The sequence below is a fragment of the Athene cunicularia genome (genome assembly GCF_003259725.1).
Source record: "Athene cunicularia isolate RWA chromosome 1 unlocalized genomic scaffold, athCun1 chr1_part1, whole genome shotgun sequence".
NCBI lineage: Eukaryota > Metazoa > Chordata > Aves > Strigiformes > Strigidae > Athene > Athene cunicularia.
Window position 1 is genome coordinate 89470556 of NW_020799091.1, and position 23643 is coordinate 89494198.

The 23643-nt window shown below is 41.3% G+C and overlaps 1 protein-coding gene across 1 annotated transcript in view; it reads right to left on the minus strand.

Annotated features, from left to right (window-relative positions):
* The window catches only part of TMEM47 (transmembrane protein 47), a 146334-nt gene extending 128133 nt beyond the window's left edge, over positions 1-18201 (minus strand). Inside the window, exons 1-2 of the mRNA XM_026846330.1 lie at positions 18150-18201; positions 16047-16163 (exon numbers count right to left, since the gene is read on the minus strand). Of these exons, the coding sequence (XP_026702131.1) occupies positions 16047-16163; positions 18150-18201 (169 nt within the window). The remainder of the gene's footprint in view (positions 1-16046; positions 16164-18149) is intronic.
* Positions 18202-23643: the final 5442 nt, after the last annotated feature.

Here is a 23643-nt window from a genome sequence, read left to right on the forward strand (position 1 = left end):
AGTCTGAACAATGCAAACACAAAGTGTGGGGTGCATCTTTCAATACGCTCCCACTTCTCTGGGCAGCATTCCCCAGACCAATTCACAGGCTGCAGCATCTTCTCTTGGAGGTTTGCACAGACACAAGCAAGCTTTGAGACAGTCATGTGACATTTCAGTCTCTCACAAATAACCTCATCCATTCCTTTTCACTAAAAGATTGTGTACTCACAACTTCATGGTTTTTGACTGTAAAAACTGTATCCATACAACCATCTTAAAATTCTTCTTCTCAGATAAAACTGATAAATATTTGATCCAAATTAACTGCGTGAAAACAAGATGCAACTCCAAATTATGAAAAAAAAAAAATAAAAATCCCAGTGCTAAAAAGCCATAAGTAATCTAGGTACATTCTGTCACTGTTTATACTTCAGATCAAAACTAATGACAGTATCCAATCTAGCTAGGGGCAGTGAACTGTAAAACACTACACAGCTAAAGCTGATGTACTTCAGGGTGCTGTGCTTGCTTCCCACATCAGTGTTCCCCAGGCAGGATCACTTCTCTGCCCTCAACACAGGAAAGATGAAGCCATGTATCCTTGTGGGCCCCTCTTTGTTTAGAAGCTTCGCAACATTTGAGAAGATACCTTGTCATGGTCTCTGGAGGCACTGTCTCCAGAAGGTTTCACTGAACCACAGCAGGAATGCAAACCACGTTACACAGAGCTGGCAACACTGGTTTTAGAGCAGCAAAGTCCTATGCATGAAGGGAGCTGTCACTCATCTAGTGACAGCAAGTGGGTTTCCTGACCAATTTATATCTGGCCAGCAATAAGGAGGATACACACACACACACACACACACACATATATATATATATATGTGTGTGTGTGTGTGTGTTTTATGGTCAAACATACACACACACATATACATATGCATATACACACCCATATATCTCTGTATTCTTTTTAGAAATGAGAGCCTCTGAAGCTACACATGCTTCAATGTTGTGCATATAGATGTGAGAGGATGGGACTGGGTGGAGAAAATCATATGGACACTCAAGATGTTGCCCATCATTTTCTGTGAAGAATAGTACAGTATTTATAAAGTTTCAAAAATGGGTAGAAAGACAATTGAAAAACAATGACCTCTGTCTTATTATAGATGGTCACAGGATCTCTAGACTTGATAAGCGATCAATACTCATGGTGATAAGGAATTGAATCATTTTTTGAGTTGTAACTTGTTAAACAGACTTAGTGTACTGCACAGAACAGGTCTTTGGCCAGTTCTTCCTTGGGAGCCATTTCTGGTATAATTAAAGAGTTTGCCTCTCCTCCTCTCCCCAAGCCAAGAGTTTCTCCATCTTGCCTCCCACAGTGGGTTTTTCATTTAACACTCCAGTCCCTCAACAGTAATAAAAATCAAATCATCCAGACCACTGAATGGACAATGATTTTTTTCCAGGATGTGACCTTCAAGCTGTTAAACAATTTCACAAAATAAACTTAAGTTTCCTCTTCTCTTTCAGGTTTATACTTTTAAATTGCATAGTCATGACTGTTGCAAAATCAGATTATGTGGTGTATTCCTCTCAGGGGCACACTCCACTAAGGTTCACCAAAGTGCTACAGTTTGTATATAAGTATGTGAATATTCCCAGTGATTGTAAAGGGATTCAAGCAATTGCAGGTGCTTTGGTGGGTAGGGATGGAGTCAAGTATATACCTAAAATGAGCACATACTTAAACTTTTCTTAAAGCTCAGGCTGAATGTGAGAACTTTTAATATCTGCATTGTTCCAGAGATACTCCATTGACTGAGAGCTTTCCACTGTAGTTTTACAAGTTACATTTATTCATGACTTGACTTTACTTTAGCAGAGTTTGTTAGGCTTACCTCAAGAGAAAGTTAATTTTCCTGACAGATCAGAAAAATGCTTCTGGTATGCAAAATCCCCTTTTCCAAAATCACTAATGCTTATGCAACTTACCACAAACCAGTGGTTTTTCATTTACCTTGGAAAATGTATTTTTGATCTGTATAAATTTCACTATGGTCAAACTTCCGTACTAGGAAGACATCAGTACATTTTTTAGCAAAAACATAAGAAAGCCATGTCTAGAGTGACTAAACAGACGTCATTAGACATGGGTACTTCACCTCAGAGTCAAGTGCATCAGCATAGAAACAAGGAAGAATCTGGTGTTGTTGGTGCTAGGCAGGTCTCATGGATAAATAAACTTAATTCTTTATGCTATCTGCCTCGTGTCTTTTTAAATGCTACATTCATTTGAGGGAAAAACTGGCAAGGAGAAGAAATCCAGGACGTTCCAGAATGTGTTAATGAAAACTTCCTTCTCCAAATGATAGAGGAACCAATGAGGAGAGGTGTTATGCTGGACCTTGTTCTCACCAACAATGAGGGTCTGGTGAGGAATGTGAAGCTCAACGGCAACCTTGGCTGTAGTCACCATGAAATGGTGGTGTTCAAGATCCTTAGGGCAGCAAAGAGGACACACAGCAAGCTGGGATTCAGGAGAGCAGACTTTGGCCTCTTTGGGGATCTGCTTGGCAGAGTATCATGGGATAACATCCTGGAGGGAATTGGAGCCCAAGAAAACTGGTTAATAACCAAGGATGACCTCCTCCAATCTCAGGAGCAATGCATCCCAACAAAGAGGAAGTCAGGTAGAAATGCCAGGAGGTCTGCATGGATGAACAAGGAGCTCCTGGGCAAGCTCAAACACAAAAAGGAAGCCTACTGAGGGTGGAAGCAAGGACAGGTAACCTGGGAGGGTTACAGAGAAACTGTCCGAGCAGCCAGGGATCAGGTTAGGAAGGTCAAAATCCTGATAGAATGAAGTCTGGCCACGAGTGTGAAGGGCAATGAAAAAGGTTCAATGCGCTACATCAGTGATAAAAGGAAGACCAGGGAAAATGAAGGCCCTCTCTGGAAGGAAATAGGAGACATGGTTGCCCAGGATATGGAGAAGGCTGGGGTACTCAGTGACTTTTTTGCCTCTGTCTTCACTAGCAAACGCTCCAGCCTCACCATCCAAGATGTAGAAGGCAAAGGTGGGGACTGGGAGAAGGAGGAACCACCCACTGTAGGAGAAGATCAGGTTTGAGACCATCTAAGGAACCTGAATGTGCACAAGTCCATGGGACCTGAGATGAATCAGCAGATCATGAGACAACTGGCAGATGAAGTGGCTAAGCCACTATCCATCATATTTGTGAAGTCATGGCAGTCTGGTGAAGTTCCTGCTGGCTGGAAAAGGGGAAACATAACCTCCATTTTCAAAAAGGGAAAAAAGGAAGACCTGGAGAACTACAGGCCAGTCAGTCTCACCTCTGTGCCTGGCAGATCATGAAAAGGATTCTCCTGGAATATATGCTAAGGCACATGGAAAGTAAGGAGGTGATTGGTGACAGACAACATGGCTTCATTAAGGGCAAATCAGGCCTGACAAATTTGGTGTCCTTCTACAATGGGGTTATGGTGTTGGTGGATAGGGGAAGAGCAACTGACATCACCTACCTGGACTTGTGCAAAGCATTTGACACTGTCCCACATGACATCCTTGTCTCTAGATTGGAGAGACATGGATTTGATGGATGGACCACTCAGTGGATAAGGAATTGGCTGGACAGTCGCACTCAAAATGCTGCAGTCAACAGCTCAATGTCCAAGTGGAGAATATAAATGAATGGTGTTCCTCAGGGGTCGGTACCTGGACCAGTGCTGTTTAACATCTTAGCTGATTACATGGACAATGGGATTGAGCATACCTTCATCAAGTTTGCCAATGACACCAAGCTGTGTGGTGTCACTTGTACGCTGGAGGGAAGGGAGATGCCATCCAGAGGAGCCTTGACAGGCTTGAGAGGTGGGCCCATGTGAACCTCATGAAGTTCAACAATGCCAAGCACAAGGTTCTGCACGGTTGGAGCATTCTCAACCACAAATACAGGCTGGGAAATGGGTGGATTGAGAGCAGCCCTGCAGAGAAGGACTTGGGGATATTAGTGGATGGAAAACTGAATGAGTCAGCAATCTGCACTCAGAACTCAGAAAGCCAACTGTATCCTGGGCTGCACCAAGGGCAGTTTGGCCAGCAGGTCAAGGGAGGTGATTCTCGCCCTCTACTCTGATCTAGTGAGACCCCACCTGCTGCTCCATGCCCAGCTCTGGGGCCCCAATGTAAGGACATGGACCTGTTAGAGTGGGTTCAGAGGAGGACCACAAAGATGATCAGGGAGCTGAAGCACCTCCCTTATGAGGACAGGCTGAGAGAGCTGGGGTTGTTCAGTGTGGAGAAGAAAAGGTTTTGGGGCGACCATATATTGACCTTCCAGTACTTAAAGGGGGCCTACAGAAAATATGGGGAGGGATTCGAGCAGGGAACATAGTGGTAGTATGAGGGATGATGGTTTTAAACTGAAAAAGTGTAGTTTTAGATTAGATATTAAGAAGAAATTCTTCACTGTGAGAATGATGAGACACTGGCACAGGTTGCCCAGAGAAGCTGTGGCTGCCCCCTCCCTGGCAGTGTTCAGGACCAGGTTGGACGGGGCTTTGAGCAACCTGGTCAAGTGGAAGATGTCCCTGCCCTGGCAGGGGGGTGGAACTGGTGTTCTTTAAGGTCCTTTCCAACACAAACCATTCTATTATTCGGATTCTATTTTTTTTTTCATTTTTCTTATTTCAAATCTTGGTGTCAACATCTACAAACGCATATTTCACAAATAACAGAATCATCTAGGTTGGAAAGGACCCTGGAGATCATCTAGCCCAACTGTTCTCCTGGCACAGTTCCCACCTACAGCATATCCTTAAGCTTTAAATCAACCCTACTCTTGAACACCTCCAGGCATGGGGACTCCACCACCTCCCTGGGCAGCCCATTCCAATGTTTAACAAACCGTTCTGTAAAAAAATGCTTCCTAATATCTAGTCTGAACTTTCCCTGGTGCAACTTGAGGCCATTCCCTCTTGTCCTATCGCTCATCCCCAGCTCTCTGCAACCTCCTTTCAGGTAGCTGCAGAGGGCGATGAGGTCTCCCCTCAGCCTCCTCTTCTCCAGACTAAACACCCCCAGTTCCCTCAGCCGCTCCCCGTACGACCTGTGCTCCAGACCCTGCACCAGCTCCGTTGCCCTTCTCTGGACACGCTCGAGTCATTCAATGTCCTTTTTGTAGTGAGGGGCCCAAAACTGAACACAGGAATCGAGGGGCGGCCTCACCAGTGCCGAGTAGAGGGGTCAGATCCCTTCCCTGTCCCTGCTGGCCACGCTATTGCTGACACAAGCCAGGATGCCATTGGCCTTCTTGGCCCCCTGGGCACACTGCTGGCTCCTGTTCAGCCGGCTGTCAATCAACACCCCCAGGTCCCTCTCTGACTGGCAGCTCTCCAGCCACTCCTCCCCAAGCCTGTAGCGCTGCTGGGGGTTGTTGTGGCCCAAGGGCAGCCCCCGGCATTCGGCCTTATGGAAACTCCTCCAGTTGGGCTCAGCCCATGGCTCCAGCCTGTCCAGGTCTCTCTGCAGAGCCTCCCTACCCTCGAGCAGATCAACACTCCCACCCAACCTGGGGTCATCTGCAAACTGACTGAGGGTGCACTCGATCCCCTCGTCCAGATCATCAATAAAGATGTTAAACAGGAGTGGCCCCAACACCAAGCCCTGGGGGACACCAATCATGACCGTCTGCCAACTGCTTTTAACTCCATTCCCCACAACACTCTGAGCTAGGTCATCCAGCCAGTTTTTTTACCGAGCAAAGTGTGCTTGTCTAGACCTTGAGCAGCCATTATTGTCAGGAGAATGCTGTGGGAAACGGTGTCAAAAGCCTTGATAAAGTCAAGGTAAACAACATCCACAGCCTTTCCCTCATCCAATAAGCAGGTCGCCCTGTCACAGAAGGAGATCAGGTTTATCAAGCAGGACCTGCCTTTCATAAACCCCTGCTGACTGGGCCTGAGCATCTGGTTTTCCCTCATGTGTTGCATGATGGTGTTTAGGATGAGCTGCTCCATCAGCTTCCCGGGCACCAAAGTCAAGCTGTCAGGTCTGTAATTTCCTGGATCATCCTTCTGACCCTTCTTATAGATGGGCGTCACATTGGCCAATTTCCAATCAGTCAGGACCTCCCCGGTCAGTCAGGACTGCTGGTAAATTATATAAAGTGGCCTGGCGAGCACCCCAGCCAGCATCTTCAGCACCCTCGGGTGTATCCCAACTGGTCCCATAGACTTGTGTGTGTCTATGTGATGCAGCAGGTCACTGACTGTCTCCTGGATTGCAGGGGGGTCGTTCTCCCAGTCTCTGTCTTCTGGCTGAGGAGGCTGGATTCCCTCAGTACAACGGGTCTTGTTATTAAAGACTGAGGCAAAGAAGGCATTAAGCACCTCAGCCTTCTCCTCATCACTTGTTACCATGTTTCCTCCTGCATCTAGCAGGGGATGGAGACTCTCCCTGGACTTTCTTTTGCTACTGACATACTTATAGAAACTTTTCTTGTTATCCTTGATTGCAGAGGCCAAATTGATTTCCAGTTGGGCTTTAGCCCTCCTGATTTCTGCCCTACATATCCTCACAGCCTCTCTGTAATCACTGTGAGTGTCTAGCCCCTTCTTCCAAAGGCTGTAAACTCTCCTTTTCTCCCTGAGTTGCAGCCAAAGCTCCCTGTTCAGCCAGGGTGGTCTTCTCTGGCACCGGCTTCTCTTAGAGTACCTGGGGACTGCCTGCTCCTGAGCCATTAACACTTCCTTCTTAAAGAGTACCCAGCCTTCCTGGACCCCTGTACCCTTCAGGAGAGTCTCCCAAGGGATCCTTTCAAGCAGGTGCCTAAACAAGACAAAGTCAGCCCTTCTGAAGTCCAGGATGTCAGTCCTACTTAGCTCTCTCCTGACCTCTCTAAGAATAGAGAACTCGATTATTTCATGATTGCAGTTTCCTAGTCGGCCTCCAGCCTCCACATCGTCCACCATCCCTTCTCTGTTCACAAAGAGGAGATCCAGCAGCGCACCTTCTCTGGTCGGTTCTCTCACCAGCTGTGTCAGGAAGTTGTCTCCCACGCATTCTAGGAATCTCCGAGACCGGTCTCGTTCTGCCATGTTGTATTTCCAGCAGATGTCTGGGAAGTTAAAGTCATCCACAAGAACAAGGGCAAGCGACAGTAAGATTTCACCTAAGTGCCTATAAAATATCTCGTCCATCTCTCTGTCCTGGTTGGGTGGCCTGTAATAGACTCCTACTACAACATCTGCCCTGCTGGCCTTCCCCCTGATTCTAATCCAAAGACACTCCACCCTGTCTTCACTACACCTGTGCTTGAAGCAATCATAACAGTCCCTAATATACAGAGCCACCCCACCACCTCTCCTTCCTTGTCTGTCCCTCCTAAAGAGCTCGTACCCATCAATTGGCACACTCCAGTCATGGGAGACATCCCTCCATGTTTCTGTAATAACAACAACATTGTAATTTTCCTGTTTCATCACGGCTACAAGCTCATTCTGTTTGTTACCCATGCCGTGTGCATTAGTATACATGCACTTCAGATGGGCTGATGTTTTGCCCCCTTGCCCCTTCAAATCTAGTTTAAAGCTCTGTCAATGAGCCCAGCTAACTCCTGCCCCAAAATCCCCTTCCCTCTCCAGGACAGGTGCATCCTGTCTAATGTCAAAAGGTCAGGTGCCCTATATACCAACACATGATTGAAGAATCCAAAGCCCTGATGGTGACACCAGTCTTGGAGCCACCCATTCATCTGCTGAATTCTCCTGTAATCTTCCTCATCCATCCCCCCAACCAAAGGGATGGGGGAGAACACAATTTATGCCCCCGACCCCTTAAGCAGTTTCCCCAAGGACCTGAAATCTCTCTTCATTGCTGTAGGACTTCTCCTGGAATGTCGTCACCACCTACCTGAAAAACCAGGAGAGGGTAGTAATCCTTCAGTCTCACTAGGGTAGGGAGTGTTGTTGTGAGGTCCTCGATGCGGGTCCCAGGGAGGCAGCAGACTTCCCTATGAAGCGAGTCTGGTCTGCATATGGGGCCTTCGACACCCCTTAGAGTGGAGTCACCCGCTACAATGACTCTTCTGGGGTTTTAAAACCTTGGTCTTCTTCATCTGTCTCAATGACAAGAGTCATATAAAAACTTCATGTAGTAGTGCTTGTCATAAACCAAACCCAGACTACATTTAAAGAAAATTATATATAGAGAACAAGGATTTAGGATTGAGTGCAGTTGCAAGCTCAGTGACTGCAGACTGAACTAGAAGTAACTGGTTTAATTTTCACTCAGTTGAGTTTTTACCATTTTCCAAGATACTGAAAGCCATGAATGTAATCAGTAATCAGGAAAAAAAATATTTTATCAAGTGAATATATTTTCTAAAGAAAATAATATAAAACCAACCAAGCAGAAGCCCAGGTATGCAGTTGTTGAAAACACTGTCTGAATGTAGCCTATGACAGTGTTATGTTAGCTAATTTATGTTCAAATAGGAATGTAACTGTAGATTTTAGCCCCACCGTTTGAATTAATATGATTTATTGTTCCTTTGATTTCTAATTCATTACAACTTTTATGTAGATATATATATATTGGAGTTATCATCCCTGTCTCACAGAAGATATGTTTGGGTGCCAAATCTTATAAAACCAGCATTTTCTAAGCTAGACAGCTTGGTGAAAGACCAAGAACACATTTTCTCTGGTTCTCAGAAATGCTGGATTTTATTTGCAGGATGTCTCTGGAAGTGATGGGAACTCAGTACATCATAAAGGCAATCCTACTTAATATCAAAAACTCTGCACTACAAGGCTGAAGTAATTGAGCCTAGAAGCCAGATTTAAAATCCCAAACACCCTTTGAAATTATCCAGTGAGCCATAAATAATACCAATGCACCAGGAAAAATCAAGGGAGAAAGAGCATGGGAGGAAGGAGTAGGAATGTATTTTTAGCTGAAATCAACGCTTGCAAAAAATACAAACCAACTAATATTCAAAGAGTCATGTACTAAGTTTACAAAAATTTACAGACTAGTTACAACAATTGTGCCAAAATCAGCAACAGCAAAGAAATTGCATAATAAACCAAGCACAACTAAAGAAGATACACATTTTTTAAAGGCCATATCTGTCATCACTTTGACTTTACTTTATGATCTGTCTCTAACATTCCTCATTACTAGCTCAGAAAAAAAAAAAAAAAAAAAAAAAAAAAAAAAAATATTATTATCTTTCTGGGGAAGAAATTACAATTCTTTGTACCTATGAAGTCTTTTCCAGATGATGATACCTACTGCAAAATAAACAGAGAACTAAGGAAAACAAAACAAAACAAAAATTAGTTTTGCTCCAGCCACGTCTCACCACTGGCATCTACAATTCTTAGAGAGGGGGAGAATCAAGTGGTTTTGTGTAATGGAAGGGATTTGTGCAGAAAAGCATTTATTTACTTTGACATTCCTACGAAGCAGCCTTTGTTGTCTGTACAGCATAGAATTCAGGCAGAGTTTCTCTGCTCATCTTACCCAAATGCAGGAGCTCAGTCTCAAAGTGAGATTTCTTTGTACACAGCGCAAGATGACCTCTTAAGTTGTGTTACGCTGTGACAATGAGACCACACTACCTACACTTTAAAACTAGTGATTCTTGTAAACACATTACCTCGTCTATCCACAGGGGTACTGCAGGGATCATAGTCCGCACCCAAATGGTGCGGATGTACTTGAAACCATGTCAAGTGATGCAAGTACAACTCATTATCACACAGCAGTACCGCACAAGCCACGACACAGATTTTTATTCCCACTGTGATTTTAAATGCCTTCTTACAAATAAGCTTCTCAGAGGATTAATAGCTGGATTTTTCTTCTATATAGAACAAGTTCAAATGAGGTAGCCTCAAAAGTCTCTGAAAGACTTGTGCTCTGACATTCGTTTGTCAGGCAGGACAAGAAGGAATTAGTGGCATTTCCCAAGTACCAGAATGGTTTACAGTAATAAGTACTGTTCCTTGCAGTCTAAATAGAGAGACCAAGAAATCAATGACTGCAGGGATGCTGAAGTCCTCCACCTCCTGGTGAGTTTTAGTGATGATGCTTGCTTGCCATTCCCTGGGACGACGGTTCCCAGCTTCTGCTGGTAGAAGATTAAACCAGTAAGGACTGCTCAGTCCTGTAAGGTTCAGAGTGCTCACCCAGAAAAGCTCAAAAACATTTTTCATGTTAATATATTTAGTGAAATCAGCTTTGAGAAATTAAATACATCTTGTAAATCTAAATTTTGATCTCAGAGGGGTGTTCAATTCGCAGTGTCACCATCTCCTCTTGAGCTACTTCTTACATTCCCTTTGGGGAGACAAAGAAGTGTTTCTAAGTACTGTTTGGTTTGCTTCATTTGTTTTATACACAGTAACTTGATTAGGTTAACCCACCATGGACAACCCTATGAAGTACTAAACCAGTTAGTACATACTCCAGCCAAATAACATATGTATCTAGATATTTGCGAACACTTAAGGAAGTTGGTCCTCAGCTAAGACTGAAGTTTTGTGTGCTCTGGACATAAAAGTAACACTGGGACCCTGCGGAGATTCCTGTCTTGTGAGTCTTACAGAATTGAATTTATTATGCGTGTGCCTTCTACTCTAAGAATTATATTTTCAAAGCTGTCTGGGTAAGGCCCACCACCACAATGGGTGATTTGAGAAATGTTGTGAGATAAGTGTGTTAGTACTGCTAATTTATAGCCAAGAAAGCATGTGTGAAAGTCAGAGGCTCATTACCATCAACTCCTTGATGGTTTTTCCCAGATGCCCCATTCTACATACAACAAGTCAGATCAGGCCAATTCTGATTTATTTGAAGGTATCTACTGTCAGGGCAGTATATGGAAAGACAGTACCTTGTAGGTCTTACATGCTGCCTTTGAGTGAAGGGCACCTGTGAAGTTGAAGAGATATATATTTATATTTAAACTTTTGTGTCCCTATATACAGGCAAATGTCTAATTTAATAGAAGTAGCAGCACTGATTTTTCCTAACTACACTTTTGCTTTCACAAACATTTCTATCAATTAACCTGTCTGCCTATCCATATCTGTCTATATAGGGGGAGAGAGAGATTGAGAGATTTAAGCAAACTAGAAAGACACAATTTAGCAGCTGTTGCACTGCAAAACTATGTTTTACAGATGAAAAACAAACAAGAAAAGAGCATTAGCTAAAGCAAACATTCTCAACCTTTTTGCGGGGAGTCTTAATTTAGAAAATCTACTTGGGAAGAATAATTGTTCCCATTCATTATTTTGCCTGATTGACTTTTACAGAACTGTTTTTACCATCAGTTGGCAAATTCAGTGGAAGAAACAAATTAAAGCATATTTGCAGCAAACAATAGATATTCCACACAAGCTGTGCTTATGCGACCATTTTTCCTAACAATGACGGGCATTATGCCTTCAACTCAATTTACCTTTGTCTTACTTGTGTTTAATGACAGGGTAGATCTCTAACAGAGGCGGGTCCTGCTCACTCCCCGTGTACACCAGTGAGTTATGTTCCAGGTCAGGGCAGCCTCACCGACAGATACTTGTAAGATTTTCAGGAGGTTTCCTGTATTGATTGCAGTTTCTGCACAGCTTAATTTCAGCCTCCTTCACTGGTTCTGGCAGGGTTATACTGTATCAGCATTCCTGTTATAAGCTGCCCCTGTTTTTACAGGTGGTAACCCAAGAAGGCTTGAAAGTTTCTTCTGGGGTAATATTTTTCCAACTAAGGCAACTTTTCCCTATTAAGGGAATCTGATTTTTATTTTACTTCAGTATTTAATTAGTTTATAAGAAAAGATGGCTTGGGAATTGACCTGAGTATGCTTTTCAAAGTCAAGTATTTAGAATTAAATTCATCTTACCTAATTTTTGGCATCTGTGAGTTAGCTGTTGCATCTAAGTTACTTATGTACAGCCCCTCCACAGTAAGCGGAAAAAATGAATTGCCTTTTGGACTTGCTGATTTTTCTTCCAGTGGTGATAGAAGTAGCCAAGATTAAAAGAAACCATCAACATCTAAACAGGGGACTGAAAAATAGGGAGTTAAAATCCAAATCCATAGTGCATTCATCTCATGCATCTTGATTTCCTTGCAAAATTATATACCTTTCATTAAAGTTTTAATGGACATTTTGAAATATTGGTTACAGCACAATCTTTATTTCTGTCATTTAAAATGAAAAAGGTTTAATAGATCAATAACCAATGGATTAATGAGTCACTGATGATAATAACAGCAATTTACATCAACAGCACCTATTATCAAGAGCAATCATAAAGCACTTGGGAAGCAGATTTACAAACTATTTCTGCTTAAGTGGTGTCAGAGGCCAACTTCCTCCAGAAGCCAGATAGAAAATAATCACCGTTAGAGCAAATACTGAACTATAGTCGCCACAGTGATGTAGAAGACACAGTACCTGGTTCACATTTAAGGGGGTGTGTCCTGGTTCAGTTAGGACAGGGTTAAGTTTCCCCAGCAGAGAGAGAGGGGGAAGGGATCTCCAGCCGGGTTATTCGTTATTCGTACCATGCTGATGTCAGGTCTGTCGTGGCAGTGCGGGAAGCTTTCCTTTGTGGCGTTGGTGGCGGGAAAGCAGGCGCGGGCTGGCTGTGTCCATTTGCGGTATTTCTCTGTATATCTTTTGTCTTGTTCACTGTTATTACTGTTTATTGTTGTTATCATTGCTACTGTTGTTCAGATTGTTCTTTATCACACTGTTGTATTAAATTTCTTCGTATTTTAACCCGGGGTTTGTGCCCTACTTGTGTCTGAGGGTGGGGAGGGACAACGGCAACGTGGTCTCCAGTCCCGGCAGGGCCTAAACCAACATAGTGTGGAAACAGCACTACTTCTCAGCCACCTGAGCATGGCTACTCACTAGCAGAAACGAGGTTGGAAACATGGGCTTTGCTGCGTGCCCTGAAAATTTTTTGGACACAGTGTGTTCCTAAGTTGAAAGGCCCTTACACAGAAGATGTTATTACCACCAGACTGTGAAAGCCTGCTATTAACATGCATCAGCTCTAGAATTGTGCTGGGCCTCATCAACTAAAAAGCAAACATGTACCACTGGAGAATGTTACCCTTCTGTATATCTTCTGAGGCAGGCTTTGGGGCATAGGACACAGTGCAAAAAGAAGCTTTTTGAATGATCCTATGTCATATGTGGTGCACTAATATAAAGGTGACAAAAAGTGAACTGGGGACAAAACCTGCTGACCCAGCAGCAATAAAGCTCCCATGGCAGACGTTTATGCAGTAATGATTTTGAGCCCTGAAACACTTGACCTTAATGTCTGCAAGACTTGGTTTCAGTAGGTAATATTGTTTCTTACCATAGTTTCTGTAATACATATTGTGGACATGTGCACTTTTGTCTCTGACTCCTTGAAGAAAATGAAATCATGCATTTGTCATACAAATTTTGTTGAGTCACAGGTTCTCTGAAAATATATATACATATAATACAATATTTTTCACTTTAGGCTTTTGGAGCTTGCACCTCAGTCTTCAGGCAAATAACATTTGCATAATGGTCTAAAATACCAAGAATTCTTTATGTTAGTGACCAGAAGTAGCAAAGAATATGAGGCAAAACACTGCAGCTGTGGCATGTATTTGCCATTTCTGTTTCCTTATCGTCTTAACATTTTTGCATCATCTGAGTAGATCAGGAGCTTTCCTCTCTGTCTGTGAAACAGGCAGTCTCCCTGGTCTGTTCTCCACCTTCTTTATGCTATGCAGACCACAGTTTCCTAATTATATCCACAATTAAACTACGCTCCTTTGCTATGAAAGCACAATGTTCTGTTATTCACCATGCTCATATTTCTTTTATTGCTGTGAAGTTTCAGGTACTCCACAAGCGCCTAGTTTTTCAGATCCAGGTCAGATCCATCTGACCTCTTCATTCTGATTTTTAGGAAATCCCCTGGGTTCAAAGTGCCCTCAGCCCCATGTGCTGTGGTCTCAGTACTGCCATCTTTTCGTGTCCATGTGCTGTCACTTGAACAGAAAGCATGAAGGTTTACAGCTTTCCTTTGCATTAGTCTGCAAGTGACATGGCATGGCCTCGGAAGTAAGCAGCTGACTACAGGAATCCTGATAAACACCGTAACACAGCAATTTTGTGGACGCAGATGGTATTCCCAAAATTCATTTAAATATCCCTCACACACAAATAGGCATTAGTCATCACTGCTCCTTATAATTGTGAATGTATTCAGCACAGTCAAGATGCTAAGTTTGGTAACAACTTGTGATCAGGAAGATAATCAGCTACCTCAACTGGAAAACATGAATAGTAAGTTTGGTATGGTATGGCCACATAGGTAGTATGTCCCCTAACAAACATTCAACTTAAATGGTAGCTATCTTGAAACTAAACTTTGTTTTTAAATGGCTGATGGACAGAGAAAGAAACAGCACCCTACATTTTCTTTTCCCATTTCCACCAGAAACATGAAGTGGCTCTCATTCATACTTTCACAGGGAATAAGAAATGCAAGTCCATTCCCATAAAGCAAAGAAACAAAAAAAGAGAGAAACAAAATACAGAAAAAAAAAAAAAAAAAAAAAAATAGCATGACACTGGCAAACTCTCAGCTGTAGTGACTATGAATTTGCATAGAGGTTTGGATGAACCAGAACCTAACAACCTATGCTTACTGAAATTAATAGAAATGTTGCCACTGACATTAACTGAGTTTTATTCATCCTTATAAAGTAATGCAGTTATATGCAAACATAAAATGCCAAGAACATCTCCATATTTTTGTCTCTGTAATTCAGCAGATCTCCAGGAAGACTGTCTCAAAAAAAGACAAGCTTTTAAATATAATCCCTTTGAGATTTCACAAGAGTGATTCTTACCTTCAGAACATATGACTTACCACCACCAAAGACTTAAATACAAAACAATAATGACAAGATGCCCAGAACAAAATAGCTTAAGGCCTATAACACCATATAAGAAACAGATCTTAATTTCCCCTGTGGTTTTCTGTAATCTTTGACACTGCATTTACATTCTGCATAGCTCTCTAATGTGTACTAGAATCCCAGCAAAGCAATATAAAACTGTTCAAAGGGGTTATATTAGGATACTATGGATCTCAAAGACTATACATTAGCTATTGACAAGTTTAATGAATAATTTCATTGCATTTCTATTACTTTGTAGTAAAAATGTCTGTACAAGATGCAACATCATTATTCTTTTCCCTTTCACTTTCAAATGGGATTTTCTGATATGTCTAAAAAAACCCATTTTCACTTATAGGTCTAAAAATTGCACTTCTAGTTTGAATGAAAATGTAATTAAAATGCACACTTCTCTGTTGGAGCTGAATGGCCATGAAAATAAGAAATGTCTTTTTGCCCTCTTTGGTAACTTAATATTGCTTTAATTTTTAAAAAGCCATTTTTTAAAAGTAAGAATATTTTAGTTAATAATTTAGTACTCACTTCAACTACAAAAGTTATTAAAACTTTCAATGACATTACAATTAAAATTTGAAAATAGTTTTATTATAATTTTCATCTCCATACAGTTTTCTGCTCTGAAAATAGAGCATGTGCAAAATCACTTTTTCTTATCTTGGTATTGTCAAAGTATAATTCTGTAAAACTACTAAGCAGGATTCTTAACTGATAATATACTTTTATATATCTAGGGTGATGCTCTGTGGATCAGGTTTTTCAGCGGGTGCAAACTGATGTAACTCTACTGCCTTCAAGGAAGGCACTCTGCTCAGTCTATGTCACTCAGCAGAGAAGGGACAGCTCGTCAACACAAGAAAACCTTTGTCCAATTTGTATGTTCCATCTTGATGTAATTTGCCATGAGGCCAAAGTGCCTCGTGTCCAGCCACTTCATGGTTGTAATCCCAGCATCACCTACTTTAGGTAAATCTGAGAACAGGATAGGCACAGACGTAGATGGAAAGCACAATTTCCCTATTCTTAGTGCCTAGTTACTTACAATTTTTCAGGGCAAATGCCAAGAGGATATTCAATGCTGTTAAGTGGGAAGAGCAGCACTGTAGATCCACTGAAGTCTGCAGGATTAGACAAGGGGTCAGGCAGTAGAGAAACTGACCTAAAGAGCAGCACAGCAGTTCTGGCAGCTTTAAAAAAGCTATGCCCACAACCAGTCTGATACAGAGTGTGCTATGCTGAAGCTGCCTCAGGTACACTTACATAGGGAAGACAAGAATACATATGTTTAAATAGCTGCACGTACTGCATCTAATGTTACAAATGCTGCTAATAATAGTAGCTACAATAATATACTAACCACACTCTGTTGACAAGGTTCTTTAAAAGGTTGTCTAATACTGCCTTTTAGCCCTTTTTACCAGTGCATTGTTTTACTTGGTACTTTTAATGTAAAAACTTCAAGAATCTGCCTGACTATTTGAACTGAAATTTTCCATGCCATTGTCTATCCTATGCTTCATTTCCTTGCCATTGGAAAGTCTTAGCTAAGAAAAATTCAGTTATTTCTGAGAATGAGGCTATGGAACATTTTATTCAGTACTGTAAAAGGACTGGATCCCTCCAGTGTGCTGCAGCTGGATCACAGATTAGACAGAAAATGCCTAGGTCTATACTGTCAATATGAGAGTTCTCAAAAATGTTCCAGGTTATCAGGTACCATATACTTTGTAGAGACTTGAAAGCTAAAATCTCTTAATAATTTTCCTGGACTGAGGTTCTCCAACCTGGAGATTTGAGGTACTGAAGTGGGACTTTCTCTGCAAATATGGGTCCAAGATGCTGCAGGCAGAAGAACTGAGAAAATGAAGTCTGCCCTCCTCCCCTTCCTTAAATCAATAAAAACTGCAGGACCTACTGCAGGATGCAACCCAGCATCCCATCGGCTTTCTTTGCAGCTCACCATTCACTCATATTGAGTTTCTTGTCCACCAGGACCCCCAGGTCCCTTTCCACAGAGCTGCTCCCCAGCCAGGTAGATCCCAGCCTGTGCAGCACTCCTGGGTTATGTCTTTCCAGGTGCAAGATCTTACACTTGTCCTTGTTGAAATTCATAAGGTTCTTGTTAGCCCACTCTTCCAGCCTATCCAGGTCTCCCTGCAGGGTGGCTCTCCCTTCCAAAGAGTCCACTTCCCCACTCAGTTTGGTATCGTCAGCAAACTTCATCAGGGTACACTTGATCCCAACTTCCAGATCATTTGTGTAGGTATTAAACAACATTGGGTCCAAGATCGATCCCTGAGGGTCCCCATTTATGACAGGCTGCCAGTCTGAAAGAGTTGGCATATTGGAGTGGGGCCACTGGGGGAGATTCTTGCCCTGTCTTGCCCCACTACTACCCACCTCAGCCTGCACCACAGCCAGCCCTCACTGCACCCTGCTGAGAGAGAAAGATTGGCTTGATGAAGCAACTAAGAGACAGCAGGAAGGAGTATTTCAGCAAAGACAAAAGCAGAAGAGGAATCAATAGGCTTGATGAATAACACTAGTCTCAGATAGGATATGGAAATTGCTGCATAGAGATATGAAGGGGGAAGGAGCTGGAAAAGTGACAGCTGGTCGATGCCAGAGGACTGGGACAAATCATAAGACTGGAAATAAAAGCAAAGATCTGATACCCAGGGTCAGTTACACAGGGTCTGAGCTAGTTATCGACATTAAGATAAGTCAAGTCTTGTCCCAGAAATGCACATTTCTCTCAACTGAGTCTAAAGGATGTTTAGATTGAATACAGGCATCCACATAGCTTATGCAGGAAGTTAGATGACACTACTCCCATCTCCAGTGTCAGGGGAGTAAGGTTGGTAGACTGAATAAGAGTGGAAGGGCGAACTCTGGGAATGGTTGGGTATGGAAAAGAGGCTTCAGAAAGGGGTGGATGGAAGGACATAAGGAAGGTGAGTGTTGAGTGTTGAGGTAGAATGGACAAAACAGAGGCAATTGTATTTGGAGTGAAGACACCAGACAGAACAAACCTTTGCAGATTCTGGGTTGTGTTGCTCAATGCAGCTGTCTCACCATGCCTGTTCCTGCCAGGAAATGTCTGCAGGAGCTATTAGGAGGATAAACCACCGCTGCTGTCACTTACTGTCCCCACTTGGCATGGTGGTCCCAAAGACCTCAGTCTTTCTGATGACCATGGTATACCTTGATAGGTGCTATGTGACAGATTTTTTTCTCACCAAGATTTCTTTTTAAAGAAACATAGAAAAACACACTTAGAATATGCAAATACAAGCACCCAAAAGTTAAGGAAAGGTGCATTTCAAGTTTACTCTTCCATACTTATTAAAACACTTTCCTGTTCTGCAGCCATTGGACAAATAGACTAACTGTGTGGGATTTCTGCCTTATTTCATGCAAAATTTTGTTGAAATGAAAGAGTAGGAAATTTCAGGAAGAGTGAGGACATTCTCAAGGAAATCAAATGCTGAACTGAAGAGCTGGCTTCTAGCACTTGTCTCAGCCACAGAGTTCCTCTCTGGTGCTAATCAAGTCACTTCACCAACTATTTCACAAAACTAGTCATTATGCTTGATTTTATCTGGGTTGAACAAGCAGAAGTGCTTAACCTTCTCAGAAGTAATTGAAGCCTCTGTGTGCTAAACTTTGAGTGAGAGTTGAAATACAACATGAAATACTCTGCAATATTAATTTCTACAGTGTGGTTCATCTAAAAGTAGTGTATAAATTCTTACGTCAGTGCCTCTATGTAATGCAGAAATTCAAATGTCATGCAGGTTTTGTGCAAATACGGGGATTATTTTTTCAAGCAGTTAGATGATGTGGTGATGACAAGCACTACAGAAAGCAATAATCTCGTTTTCAGTGCAGTTTGACTAATTTGAAGTAATGGGATATAAGGACGTACTGAAAGATGAAGGTAAAAAAAAAGAAAAAAAATATTAAATAATCTGTTCTCTGGATGGTTCGGGACACTAGTAGAAAATAGAGTATGTAATTAAAACTTTATCAGCATACACTCATGAAAAAAAGGGCTAAGCTACAGGTGCACTGTTAACCTTAATTACAGCACTTCTTAGCCTCTTATCTTACAAACTCAATAACATTTTCAGGTGTTGTTAGTTTGTGCTGAGTACAATATGAGCAACACTACATATGTACCTTGTGGAATGTGCCACATCTGGTCTGCATTGTGTTTTTTTCCTTGAAAATAGAGCTTTGTAATACCTTCAGTATGTTGTTTCCTTGGTTTCCTCTTTATCCTTCTTCAGATGGAAGAAAATCCAGGTTTCTTGTAAGAAACAGACCATGCCTAGCTTAATTCAGCATGTCCCCTAAATTCCTGGGCACATATCTAAAGATCAGATCAAAGATCAGTCTCTTGGCACCCTTCTACTCACTCTTGAAAACAGAAAAAACATAAAAGGGCTGGAAGCTCAAGCATTTGCAAACTTTTGTTCAGCTTTGAAATGAGACTTCCACTCATTTGGTACGAAGATGGGAATATAAAGCTGTTAAAGTCCCTGAAACAACAGTTAACCACACAGTTTCCGTATAACACATAAGAAAATGTAAATTTCAGATGCCATCTTAAGTAACAAAGCATCACAGGATGTAGCATTCTTCCAGTGATCAGCATTTAGCCTGACAGTACTATTACAGGTCATATGCAAGGAGATTTAACCAGAATTACTTGTAAAAACTGTGGTTTTCCTCCTGTCAGTAACGATCATTTTCCATGAATTTCATTCCAAAGTTACTTCTCATTGCCACACCTTCCCAAAGTTAATTCCCACTCTTTTCCCACAATTTGTTAAGGACATCACTGCTGAATAAGCCACTCATAGGTTTTGCACATTCTCTTTAGGACAACTTTGTTTGGTAGATACGGTTACGCGTAGTTGAATTTACCTATCAGTATGGCTCAGGCAGGAGTGCAAAGGAGTGGTCTGTGAGAGGACACCCTCAGAGAAGGCAGAGTTTGTGTCTCATTCCATGAAGTTTACTTTGAGCTGCTGTGTATTGCAGAGTATTTCAACAATATTGTGTAGGATAATTGTTCTTATACCTATTTTTGTATGTTTGCTTTTATGAGAAGGAAGCCCTAATGTATGAGTTAAGGATGGAATGGTCTTATGGCTATTTCTGTTAGAAAACTTAATAGATTTTATTCGTAAATATGGAAAATCTTATTTATTGAAACTGTCTGTCTTCTGGGTAGTTTCCATGGCTTCAAAGAAAAAAATGTTCAAGTCAAGCATGAAGTAAATCAAGTAAAATAAAAGAAATAGCTCATTTTAGTGCTAAACTGCATTTTAATCACCAAAGGTAAAAGTGGCATTATTTCTATAGAACTCCCTTTGGTTTTTTTTCTGCCCCTTCTCTACCTGTTTACTCATACTAGATACTTAACAAAAGTCTGAACATATTTTAAATACTTTTGTTTACCAGTTATTCACAGAGTAGCAGCAGCATGGGGACATGATGTGCAGGAGAGTCTCTGATACTTTCTTGCTTCTGCTTTCTCTAGACACTGGAGAAGCAGCCATGTCATACAAACACCCCTTAAACTTTCATGGTCTTCCATTCAGAAGCAGTGAAATAGAAACCATGGCCTTGCTACCCCATGACTAACCAGCAGATTCAACTGGCTATTACAGAAGTCAGTGCTCTTCTGCGGTGACAGGGTCTGAGCTGCAGTTCAAAGAGGTGACAGCAGTTTGTCTCAAAGCTGGAGCAGCGTAGAATTTTTCCAACTACCTACATACATAGTTGGGTTTTTTAACCAGATCAATATATGGCTGAAGGCATACTCTGAGAAGAAGTTATTTTAGTGATACCTTTATGGTTTGCAATATATACTGTAAATGTGGATGGACTGCTAGACTGCTCTGAAGCCCATCTAGAACTGGATATACCCAAACTACTCATCTTCAGCTGTTTCTTCCCAAAACTATCTTTCCATTGTTGCCAGAACCGCAGTCTGAAAGTCACGTCAAGGAATCTGTAGTAGGATGGATAACAAAGGCAAGATGTGTTGCTGAAATTGAGAATTCACAGAAGAAATTAATGCAATGCTCTTTGTCAGTCACTGGTGTCAGTGGGCCCAGGTGGCTTTCAGACAAGTATTTAATGATTCAGTGGACAGTCTAAGCTTAGCAGTTGAGGGAGAAAGAATATAAAAATGATGGTGTGCTTTTTCACCATTTTTATATGCACTGCATGAAAATATGATAAGCAGTATTGCTTAATGTGTCCTATGACTGGAAGCCCCAAAGATGGACATTTTGAAAGAGGTCGTAATTCCACATGTAAGTGGACATTAGGGATGGCAATGCTCACAATGTATTTAAAAATTTGTTACCTTTTCTTAAAAATCTAGATGTTTGAAATGTTGAAAGCTAAATGGTCTGCACAATTTATTTGACCCTAAGTCCTCTTCATTCTTCTGCTAGACACCAGTAGGCTTTTGATATGGGATAAATATGAATGACCTCCAAAAGTTAAACTGCTACAAGCTTCAAACTACAGCACTGCAATAGTGTTTTAAGCTTGATCATAGATATTCATCATGCCTTTGTGAAAAACACCTACTTCAGGCTTTTAAATTTTCCCTGACCCAGGAATCACTGGTAATGTGGGAAGGCCTCTCACACAGTAGCACTCCATAAGCACAAAAGTTTATTTTCATATACCTACTTTCAGGAGTGCAGTCAGAATTTGAAGACCACAAACATGAAAATGAAGTGCCATTTTTTATCTTAAAATTTTAACTATACTCAAAAGAGACGTGAATGTGGAGCAATATGTATAAGATCAGCATAAATGAAACTTCAACATTTCATAGCAAAAATCACGAGTCACAAGTGTGAGTTGAGGTTGGATCCTCATTGGATTTTAAGGAAAGGCTGGAGAGTGTTACGGTAATAGATTAAATCTCTAAGAAAGCTAGAATTTGATATCTGTAATAAAATCTGTTTCACTGCTTCCAACTAGGGAATCAGGAAGGAATATTCCATATCTTTAGAGCATCACATGTGTTTGATTTACTCCATTATAATTTTTTCAACTTCTTCAGCTCTGCCAAATCCAAGTGTTGGGAACTGTAGCTCACTGCCTGTGGGTGCTGCAGACGTCAGCTGCAAAGCTCGGTCTGGTCATTTTCTTCCTGCTGTGCAGTAGAGAGGGAAACCAGAGAGTTGTCTGTGCAGCCAGACTCGCAGTGGCTTTCATGTGGCCGTTACATGATACAGCTGCCCATTTGGCAGCTAGACCAGTGCACACATTTTAACAGGTTGTGAACTAAACCCAGGGGCAATAGGCTTGCTCTACCCTGCCAATGCTTTCTAGATTTTTATTTTCTAATGTATAGCTTTATAAATATTAAATTACTTTATGCATGCTTTCCTGAGATGTCACAAGATATTTTTTCATTGGTTTGGTTTTGTTTTTTTCTGTTGCTTTTTTTTTTTTTTTTTAACTAAGACTGTCTTGCAAACATATCACTATGAAACAGCACTAATTATGGAATTAGTTCCAATTTAATGTCTGGTTTATTATAGACCTATTTATGGATAGGTCAAAAGCTGTTCTGGCAAATTAGCAGGAAATGGGAAAAAGAAATATCAGTATGAGTTTCATAACTGTTGGCACTCACTGTGCCTTACTTATGCTCTACTTTAATGATGTTGTTTTATTTTTCTCATAGAAAAAGCCAATATAAGAAGCATCTTTAAATTCCATAGAGCTATTAAGTTCATGATGAAAATAATGTTAAACTAATGTTCCCTGCTTATTTCTGCAATAGAATAGTGGTGCTATTGGATCATTAAATGTTTAGTAAGTTTAGCAAAGAAATAATGGTGACAAAACTTCTTTAGCACCTGTGGAATCTTGACCACCATCTTAAACCAGAAATTACACCATCACCCCAGCCTAGAAAGCCCACAACTCCCTTTTGTCATTGTAGATGTATTTTAAGACAATAACTCAAGCTACCTGTGTCTTTTAAATAATGAGTGAAATAGTATTACACAAAGCTTAGAAAAACTTATTTTTCTTCCATAAGATGTTTAGAATGCAGTTCTTGTCTCATTTTCTGAGGTGTTGGGTAAAAGCAATTGCAAGTGTCAAACCTAAAGGCAGGAAAATAATTTAGCGTTGTGTTGCCAATTGTGGCCAGAATTTTGTCATATGCTTTCTACTGACTTCTATTAAGACAGCAAATCCTATCAATTTTCTACTACATTAATAATAAAGTTCACATTTGGTTAGATTTGTCTATATTTTACTGTATAATTAGTTGTATCCACAATACAGAGTAATTGTACTGAAGCTGCATGCATTCTGGTAGCTGCCAGCCTGCATCTGGGGGGGGTTTATTGCATGAAAACGAGAGAACAGAAAGGTGGGGTTATGTGTGCCATGGTATCAGGCTGCAGTCATGGTAGGTTCCTGGATCTGGAACCTGCAAAGCTTTCCTAGGACCTGTCATCTAGATAAGGCCTGCATGGACATTCCAAACAGATCTGAAAGTGAAAAAAAAAATCACTGACTTGAAACATGAAACTTAAAAATAGTAAATAAATATATTGACTAGACTTCAAAGTGAATGTGTG